General features: G+C 46.8%; 1 protein-coding gene across 1 annotated transcript; it reads right to left on the bottom strand.

The window, feature by feature from the left end:
* Positions 1-8,633: 8,633 nt before the first annotated feature.
* On the bottom strand, positions 8,634-9,593 carry LOC141248784 (olfactory receptor 52P1-like). The gene has a single exon (XM_073669451.1). The coding sequence runs from the start codon at positions 9,591-9,593 to the stop codon at positions 8,634-8,636; it is 960 nt and encodes a 319-aa protein (XP_073525552.1).
* Between the last annotated feature and the right edge of the window lie 1,232 nt (positions 9,594-10,825).

The following is a 10,825-nucleotide window of genomic DNA, read 5'->3' as shown; positions in this document are numbered from 1 at the left end:
CTGGGTTAATATTGTGGAAGCCGGGACACAGTTGGACACTGGGATGCAACACGTCCTCCAGACATAGAGGATTGCGGGTCCTGGGTCAATCAGGCTTCAACACAAAGTTCAGAAGGTAGACAGCAGCAGTGGTCGACCTCCTACACAATGAGTAAATTATTCATGATCATGAGGCCATCCACCTCCTTAGCTTTCTGTTCCTTGGAATGCAAGCGCATGTATGTAGTAGCAGCTAGGCCTGAGGTGGTCAGCGTTTTGGCGCATATTCTACCTCCTTCGAGGATTGCTGGATGTTTTCCTGCTACTATCCCAGTTCTATGACTCCTGTTAAAACAAAGCTTCAGGTGATGAATGATGGATGAGGTGGTGGCAAAGGAGAAAGAGCAGGAGGAACAGGGACCATTCACATCAATATCAGGCCAGCCAACCACACATGTCTTGTAGGATATGTTTCTGTACCAAAAGGAGCGGTTCAGCTACACAGTTATAAGGCATACAGTGAATGCAATGCCTACCAAAAATTTCGAGGCACTCCAATGCCCCTTGGAAGTGACATGGAGGTCAGAGGGCCTTAACTAAACCGTTTTTTCCATTTATAGCAACTGGGTCTCCTGTACACTGTTGGCCTAAGCAGGGAATGGAAGGCTTTCCAAAAATTATTAGGCACTGCAATGCCCCTTGAAACAGACGTGGATTACAGCGTATTAAAAACCTTCTACCCATTATTGGGGAGTGGGTCTCCTTTAGTGTTCGCCTATGCATTGAAAAGCAAAAGCTTACAAAAATTAGGAGGAAATGCAATGCCCGTTGCAAGAGTCGTGGAGGTTAGAGGTAATTAAAAACAACATGTCAATGCCCCTTGGAAGAGCTGTGGAGTTCAGAGTGGTTTAACAAGACGATTTTAATGCCCCTTAGAAGAGACGTGGAGTTCAGAGTGGTTTAACAAGACAGTTTTAATGCCCCTTGGAAGAGATGTGGAGGTCACAGTAGCTTAACAAGATGGTTTTAATGCCCCTTGGAAGAGACGTGGAGTTCAGAGTGGTTTAACAAGACAGTTTTAATGCCCCTTGGAAGAGTGGTGGAGGTTACAGTGGCATAAAAAGACAATATCAATGCCCCGTGGAAGAGACGTGGAGGTCACAGTAGCTTAACAAAGACGGTTTTAATGCCCCTTGAAAGAGTGGTGGAGGTCGCAGTGGAATAAAAAGACAATATCAATGCCCCTTGGAAGAGTGGTGGAGGTTACAGTGGAATAAAAAGACTATATCAATGCCCTGTGGAAGAGACATGGAGGTCACAGTAGCTTAACAAGACGCTTCTAATGCCCCTTGGAAGAGTGGTGGAGGTCGCAGTGAAATAAAAAGACAATATTAACGACCCTTGGAAGAGACGTGGAGGTCACAGTAGCTTAACAAGACGATTTTAATGCCCCTTACAAGAGCCATGCAGTACAGCATATTAAAAACATTATTCCCATTATTGGGGAGTGGGTCTCCCATAGTCTTTGCCTATGCCTTCCAAGCAAAAGCTGCCAAAAATTAGGACAGAGGAACTTGCAATGCTGGCAACATGGACCACGGTCACCCTGGTGGTATAGTGGTCGTGGAGGCTGAGGATAAGGAGAAGAGCAAAAAACAGCCGAAATGAGGAAGCATATACTCATGTGTGGGTGTGAAGCGATGCATGGGAATACACCTCCCGAAATAACACAGTGGATTTGACTTTATGTTACTCTGCTGTCATTTGGTGGTGATGAGAAGTCTGGCCCAATCCAGCCCTTGTTCATTTTGATAAGGGTCAGATTGTCAGCATTGTCAGTTTACAGGCGAGTGCGTTTATCAGTTATAATTCCCCCAGCGGCACTAAAAACACGCTCTGATAACACGCTAGCGGCAGGGCAGGCCAGGACCTCCAAGGCGTACAGAGCGAGTTCATTCCAAGTGTCCAGCTTGGATACCCAGCAATTAAAAGGCACAGAGGAATCACGGAGGACGCTGGTACGATCGGCAAGGTACTCCCTCACCATCTTTTGAAACTTTCCACTCCTTGTGAGAGTACCCCGCGCCTCAGGGCCTGTAAGCTGGGCGGGTGTCAGAAAACTGTCCCAGAACGTTGACAGTGTTCCCCTGCCTCTGCTGGATTGGAGTTGCATCTCTCTCGCCTGTATGCCTTGGTTGGGCAACGAACTGTGACCTCTGCCGCTAGCGTGTTCAGATGGGAATTTTTTTAAGAGTTCTGCAGCAAGGGCCTTCTGGTATTGCCCCATTTTTGTAGACCTCTCCACCTCAGGAATAAGAGAGTGAAAGTTCTCCTTGTAGCGGGGGTCTACATGTGTCACCAACCAGTAATGACTGTCACCCAACATTTTGACAACGCGAGGGTCACGGTTAAGGCAGCGTAACATAAAGTCAGCCATGCGTGCCAGACTGGTAACGGGCAAGATTTCCGTGTCCTCACCAAGATGACGACTGACCATGCTCTCCTCCTCCTCCTCCTCCTCCTCCCCCCTGTCCTCAGGCCACCCACGCTGAACCGACGGTATGACACTTGTACAGGTACTACCGTCTACAATGCATGATAGCAGCTCCTGTTCTTCCTCCTCCTCCTTCTCCTCCTCCTCTCCCTCATTGTCCCCCAATGCACATTGGGATGAGATGAGGCTGGGCTGTGTGTAATCGCCCGCTACGGCTTCTTGATCCATCTCATCATACTCTGGCTGCAATGCCTCCTCTTTAATTCTCTGCAGAGAGCGGTGCAAAAGACAGACAAGTGGGATGCGGACGCTAATGATGGCCTCATCGCCACTCACCATCTTGGTGGCCTCCTCAAAGTTTGTCAGGATGGTACATATGTCAGACATCCAGGTCCACTCCTGAGGTCTTATGTGTGGAGTCTAACCTGAATATCGACGGCCTTGTTGCAGCTGGTACTCCACAACTGCTCTCTTCTGCTCACAAATCCTTTGCAATATGTGGAGGGTAGAGTTCACACACCAGTCAGTGTGCCGGAAGCTGCAAACGCTGCTGCAACACAGCAAGGGCGGCAGAAGCTGTAGCCGACTTGCGAAAATGAGCTGACAGGCGGCGTACTTTCACGAGCAGATCTGGCAACTCGGGGTACGATTTAAGAAACCGCTGAACCACGAGGTTAAGCACATGAGCCAGGCATCTCACCTCGCCTCAGATCCGCCACCAGGTTACGGCCATTGTCACACACGACCATGCCGGGATGTAGGTTCAGCGGTCTCAGCCACAGATCTGCCTGCTCTTTCACAGCTGTCCACAACTCACAAGCAGTGTGAAGTTTATCACCTAAGCTTATGAGTTTCAGCACAGCCTGTTGCCCCTTGGCGGAGGCAGTACTGCAATGCTTCCAGCTTGTAACTGATGTGGTGATATCTGAGTTGGAGGCTGAACATGAGGAGGAGAAGGAGGAGGAGGATGCGCAGGAGCTGTACACTGTGGGGGCAACTCTGACTGACATAGGGCCCACAATCCTCGGTGTGGGGAGGATGTGTTCCGTCCCAAGGTCCGACTGGGTCCCGGCTTCCACTATGTTTACCCAGTGTGCCGTCAGAGAGATGTACTGTCCCTGGCCACAAGCACTTGTCCATGTGTCCGTTGTCAGGTGGACTCTCCCAGTAACTGCGTTGTTGAGGGCACGGCAGATGCTTTAGGACACGTGCTTGTGTAGTGCGGGGATGGCACACCGGGCAAAATAGTGTCGGCTGGGGACCGAGTACCGAGGGACGGCCACAGCCATAAGATTGCGGAAGGATTCCGTCTCCACCAGCCTAAAAGGCAGCATTTCCAATGCAAGCAGTCGTGAAATGTGCGAATTTAGGACTGTGGCCTGTGGGGCGTTAGCTGCGAATTTCCGTTTTCATTCAAAGGTCTGGGATATGGACAATTGAACGCTGCGGTGGGACGTGGACGTGGACGTTGATGCTGTTTCTTGAGAAACTGCCATAACAAGTGAAGACTGAGAGGAGGGGGCATCTTTACATGCAGTATGGACAGGGGATTGCCTTGCACACACAACAGGGGGTTCTATTGCACGCACAACAGTGGAAGAAGCAGTGGTGACACCCGCTGACACTGGTCGTGGACCCTGGGTTTCGCCCCACAAAGTCGGGTGCTTTGCTGCCATGTGCCTGATCATGCTGGTGGTGGTCAGGCTGGTAGTTTTGTCACCCCTGCTGATGCTGGCATGGCAGGTGGAACATATGGCCTTTTTGGGGTTATCAGCAGAGTCTTTAAAAAAATTCCAGACTCTGGAAGACCTACCGCTTGTACTGGCAACGTCCCTCGTGTTGGTGTTACGGGGAACGGTTGCCTGCCTTCTGTCTGCGGCCACCACACTGCTTCTTCCTGCCTGTTGGGGTACTCTGCCTCCCTCCCCCTGTGTGCTGCTGGCCTCACTCTGCATGTCCTCCTTCCACGTTGGGTCAGTTACTAGATCATCCACCACCTCCTCCTCTTCCACTTGCGCACCACGATCCTCCTCCTCACTTCCTGGCAATTGTGTCTCGTCATCGTCCACCTCTTGTGACAGATTGCCAACGTCGACTTCCTGTGGCCGTGGCTGTTCAAATATTTGGGCATCGCAACATGGGATCTCCTCTTCCACCACTTCAAGCGTATCAGGCGAGGGGCACAAATCTGGAAATGGACCAGTGAACAGCTCTTCAGAGTGTCCAAGTGTGGGATCACTTGCTGTCTGAAGACACTTGGCATGGTGGGAGGAAGGAGCATCAGGGTGAGGAGGAGTATGCGGTCGAGACTCACGGCTACTAAGAGTTGACCGTGTGGAAGACAGACCGGAGGTGGTGGTGCCCAGGTAACTGGAAGTATTGTCTGCTATCCAATTAATAACCTGTTCACACTGATCAGTTCTCAATACTGGTGTTGTTCTGTGCTTCCCTAGTAATTCGGTCAAGAAGTGGGAGCGAGAAGATGTGGCTGTTGGTTGTGGCACATTTTCACCTTGGCCACGGCCCCGTCCTCTGCACGAACCATCACCAGAACGTCCACTTCCACGTCCCTTGCCACGCGCCTTGCCCATTTTAAATGAAGTAAAATAGCTAACACTTGCACTATCAATGGAAAAAGGGTAATAAAGAGTAGATTAGAACCGTGGAAGAGGAAAACCACAGTTATTGTTTACTGGGGTATACCACACTTTTTTAAATAGAGATATTTGCGGCTGAACAGTGAGCGACACACTCAAACTGCTTTTTTTTTTAGATACCAAAGGCCCAAAACTGGATAGTACAGCGATTTGACCCGTGGAACTGCGAAACCACACTGGGATGTCGGGCCTACACAAGACTATTTTCAACAGATAGATTTTTGTGTCACAACAGTCAGGAGACACTACTGTTTTTCTTTACGGAAAAAACTACCAAAACCTGAATAATAGAGATTTTTTACCGTGGAACAGCAAAACCACAGTTATTGTTTACTGGGGTATACCACACTTTTTTAAATAGAGATATTTGCGGCTGAACAGTGAGCGACACACTCAAACTGTTTTTTTTAGATACAAATGGCTCAAAAGTGGATAATACAGAGGTTTGAACCTTGAAGCTGCAAAGCCACACTTGTATTTCTCGGGCCTACACCAGACTATTTTCAACAGATATATTTGTGTCTGAAAAATCAGAGGCACACTTTTTTTTTTTTGGGGGGGGGGGGGGGACACCAAAAGGTTAATAAGATGGGTATTTGTACATTGTGAAGGAGGAAAAAAAAGAGGATTTAGATAAAAAAAAGGATTTTTCCTGGCCCCCGGGACCTTGAGCTAAGTCCAGCAATTTCAGCAACAGGAGCACACAGGGCTGTAATGCAGCGTTTGCTGGTATAACCACTGCGTCTCCTATACAGCCTGCCTGCCTGATACCTGGGATGGATATTAGTCCTGAGAAGGACTGTTTGTTTGTTCTGGCAGCCTTTACAGACCCTACACTAACTATTTTGCAGGATATATCTCTCCCTAAATCAGCAGCGCTGTCCCTACACTGGCTGATCCGGAGTGACTGTGTCCAAGATGGCGGCGCCCAGTTTTAAATACTCGAGGTGACGCTGTGCGGCCAGCCAATCACTGTAATGCCCACAAACAACATGGCTGCGGCATTACAGTGACTGGCTGGCAATCCCTGCATGTTCATTGGCTCTGTAAAGAGCGCCAAACGTGCAGGGCGGAGACCCGAGCTCCCGCCCGAGTAACCCGGAAATGCTCGGTGCTCGCCAAACATCCCGAGTAGTGAGATACTCGGGCGAGTACTGAGCAGTGTCGAGCATGTTCGCTCAACACTAATCAGAACCCAATGATAAAGGCGAGGCCAAAACCGGTGCATACGGTGCGGAAAATAAGTATTTGATACACTGCTGATTTTGCAAGTTTTCCCACCTACAAAGAATGGAGAAGTCTGTATTTTTTATCGCAGGTACACTTCACCTGTGAGAGACAGAATCTGAAAATAAAAAACAGAAAATCACATTGTATGATTTTTAATTAATCTAATTAGATTTTATTACATGCAATAAATATTTGATCACCGACCAACCAGCAAGAATTCTGGCTCTCACAGACATGTTAATTTTTCTGTAAGAAGCCCTCCTACTCTGGACTCATTACCTGTAACAAATGCACCTGTTTGAACTCGTTACCTGTATAAAAGACACCTGTCCACACTCTCAATCACACTTCAACCTCTCCACCATGGCCAAGACCAAAGAGCCGTCTAACGACACCAGGGACAAAATTGTAGACCTGCACAAGGCTGGGATGGGTTACGGGACAATAGGCAAGCAGCTTGATGAGAAGGCAACAACTGTTGATGCAATTATTAGAAAATGGAAGGAACACAAGATGACTGTCAATATTCCTCAATCTGGGGCTCCATGCAATATCTCGCCTCGAGTGGTAAGGATAATTCTGAGAGAGGTCAGGAATCAGCCCAGAACTACACAGGAGACCTGGTCAATGACCTGAAGAGAACTGGGACCACAGTCTCACACATTAGCATTAGTAACACACTACGCCGTCATGGATTAAAATCCTGCAGGACACGCAAAGTCCCCCTGCTCTCGCCAGCACATGTCCAGGTCCATTTGAAGTTCGCCAATGACCACCTGGATGATCCAGATGAGGCATTGGAGAAGGTCGTGTGAGACAAAAAATAGAACTTTTTGGTTTCAACTCCACTCACCATTTTTGGAGGAAGAAGAAGGAGGCGTACAACCCCAAGAACACCATCCCATCCATAAATCATGGTAGGGGAAAGATCATACTTTGGGGGTGCTTTTCTGCAAAAGGAACAGGACGACTGCACCGTATTGAAGGGAGGATGAATGGAGTCATGTATCATGAGATTTTGGCCAGCAACCTCCTTCCCTCAGTAAGAGCATTGAAGATGGATTGTGGCTGGGTCTTCCAGCATGACAATGACCCGAAACACACAGCCAGGGCAACTAAGGAGTGGCTCTGTAAGAAGCATTTTAAGGTCCTGGAGTGGCCTAGCCAGTCTCCAGACCTGAACCCAATAGAAAATCTTTGGAGGGAGCTGAAACTCAATGTTGCCCAGTGACAGCCCTGAAACCGAAAAGATCTGGAGAAGATCAGTATGGAGGAATGGGCCAAAATCCCTGCTGCAGTGTCTGCAAACCTGGTCAAGATCTACAGGAAATGTCTGACCTCTGTAATTGTAACAAAGGTTTCTGGACCAAATATTAAGTTCTGTTTTTCTATTGCATCAAATACTTATTTCATGCAATAAAATTCAAATGATGTGAAAATCCTACAATGGTATTCTCTGGATTTTTTTTAGATTCTGACAGGTGAAGTGTACAGACGATAAAGCGATAAAGATTACAGACTTCTCCATTCTTTGTAGGTGGGAAAACTTGCAAAATCGTCAGTGTATCAAATACTTATTTTCCCCACTGTATGCTGATGTAAGAAACACTCACACCAACCATTCATGGAGGAATCGGCTGCCTGGTATTGTAAATGCACACGGATAAGGCTTGTTAAGGTTTTCATTAGTATTTTCCACCTGTGGTGCCCCCGCCTTTACCATGGGGTCTGCTTTTATGTCCTGGGGTTTTTCTACGTTTTTCCATGTTCCTGCCATAGACTAAAGGTTCCAGAAGTCAGATGTTGTGGCTCCTCCAATGACCAATGATAATAATGAATGTGAGATAAGAGCCTGGACAAGGTGATAATGACTTTATTACCACGTGTTATGACTAATTCTGAATATGATTTGATTTTATAAAATACTTTGCAATCTCGGCAGCCAATAATGTCCATCTGATATGGCTTCTACTAAAGGCAAGCGGTATTGAAGTCCATACACTAGCCATGGAACAAAGTTACCCGATCTTGGACTTAATTAGTGATAAGTTGGTTATTTGGCACAATTGTGTCACAATTCTCTCTTTGTCTGAAGGTTTGGATGGACATCCACCTCCATTATTAGGCTTTGTGTCCCTTTTCCTGTCCCAAACCTCAATATAGATTTGCTCAAGATTTCTATCAGTTGCGATATCATTTTATGGGAATTATTAGGTCTATTAACTCTTCATACTGCAAATACTCCTTTAAATTTAGCAGAAAATGTGGTGATACTATATAAATTGCTGCAAAAAATTAAGACTTTGGGAAATCACGATTATCCTTTGGCGAATTTCCTTGGTTCTTGCCCCGTAAATTATTGGGTTGCACATGGGTGCAACAAGAACGTAGAGATTGGCAAAAATAATGTGAATGTGGAGAGGAATATTATGTCCGAACCGATGTGTAAAGAAGGAGAAGAGAGCCGGGACATTAGAGATGATGAGGACACCGACGTGGGGGGCACATGTACCTAAAGCCTTTTGACGAGCCTCCTTGGAGGACAATCGAAAAACTGCCCTAACTATGGCCATGTAGGACACACTTATAAATATAGCATCTACCGCTATCACCAGCAGTGCCACAGTCAGGCCATACACCTGATTTATGGTTGTATCGGTGCAAGCGATCTTCACCACAGCCATGTGTTCACAGTAGGTGTTGGAGATCACATTCGTTCTGCAGTAGGACAACCTCCGGATCAAGAATGGAGCGGGAGCCATGAGCAAGGAGCCTCTAATTATTGCTGAAACCCCAATCTTGGCAATCACGGAGTTGTGAAGGATAGAAGTGTATCTGAGCGGATCACAAATAGCAACATAGCGGTCAAATGCCATAGCCAGGATGACCGTAGACTCCATCATGGAAAGGGCATGGATGAAAAAGAGCTGAACCAGACATGCATTGAAGTCAATCTCCTTGTCATTAAACCAGAAGATGCTTAGGATTTTAGGAGTTGTGGTTACCGATGCCACCAGATCAATAATCGATAACATACAGAGGAACAGATACATTGGTTTATGAAATGGCTCATGGCACAAAATGATGAGAAGCATGGCACTGTTCCCCAGAATCGTCACAATGTACATAAAACATATGGGGATGGAGATCCAGATCTCGGCCACCTCAAGGCCGGGAATGCCAATCAGAATGAAGTTCTCGGGTTGGTAAAAAGTTTCATTTTGTGTTGACATTGCTTGAAGACGTTCTATAAATGAAGAAAACCAAGGGTTATCCTATATCACTGTATCACCTATTCCGTATAATACCTGCGCTCCGTACTTTTACCGTATGAGAACCTAGAAATATGAACTGGGATATAAATGGGTGTGCATGCTGCATGTAAGTGTATGTTCAGACCTGGCCCCTAAACAGAAAAAAACAAACACAGAAACATAAAAAGCAAATACACTGCAATAAATAAACAACAATAATGCATGAAAATAATATAGGGTACTTAGTTAACATAATTTTGATCAAAATAATGCCAAAGCCATTCGACCGCGTCACGGTGACCCTATTAGGGACAGTCCTAATACTAATATTTAAAACCTTTACATTTGTCAAGTGACATACATGTGGATAAGGGCGGAAAGACTGAGCCCCGATAGTAAACACGCAGCCATGGGCAACTAGATGAATGGAGTTTCCAGCTCAAGGAAAAGGCCGGCCGCACCTTTATATGTATGAGATGCACACTAAGTAAAAAAAACTAGAAATATAACCTGGGATATAACTTGGCGTGCATACAGCATATAAGAGCATGTTCACACCTGGCCACTAAACAGAAAAAAAACAAAGACAGAAACAAAAAGCAAATATCCTGCAATAAATTAAAAAAACAGCAATAATGCATGAAAATAATATAGGGTACTTAGTTAACGTATTAGTTCATATGTCAGGGTGGCCTGCTTTTTCCTTTTCCTTCAGCTGCAAACTCCATTGATCTAGTTGTCCATGGCTGTGTGTCTACTACCCGAGTTCAGTCTTTCTCAGCCCTTATCCACATGTACTTCACTTGACAGACGGTAACCCCTTTACGACCTATGACGTACAGGTACGTCATAGGTCGCCTCCCCCTTTTTGGTGCGGACTTCGGCGATAAGCCCACACCTTTTCAGGCCCCTGACAGCCACGAGTGGAATCGCAATCCACCCGTGGCTGTTAACATGTTAAATGCTGCTGTCAATCTCTGACAGCGGCCTTTAACATGATCGCGCCGGAAGTGCGTCACTACCTCCACCCGTCAGCGCGCCCGTCACATGATCGCAAGCCGCGGATGGGTTGGCATGACAATCCGGGGTCTGCAGGATACCCCTGTGGTCGTCATTACTGAACTGCTGTGAGCGCCGCCCAGTGGCCAGAGCTCATAGCAGATAAGCACTTTTGTTGCACATAGCAGGGTTGGAGCACAAGAGATCGGATG

This window comes from Phyllobates terribilis, unplaced genomic scaffold (genome assembly GCF_046119375.1).
Source record: "Phyllobates terribilis strain yellow unplaced genomic scaffold, ASM4611937v1 Scaffold_2__4_contigs__length_985480577, whole genome shotgun sequence".
NCBI classification, from domain to species: Eukaryota; Metazoa; Chordata; class Amphibia; order Anura; family Dendrobatidae; genus Phyllobates; species Phyllobates terribilis.
This window is presented reverse-complemented; position numbering and strand designations above follow the sequence as displayed.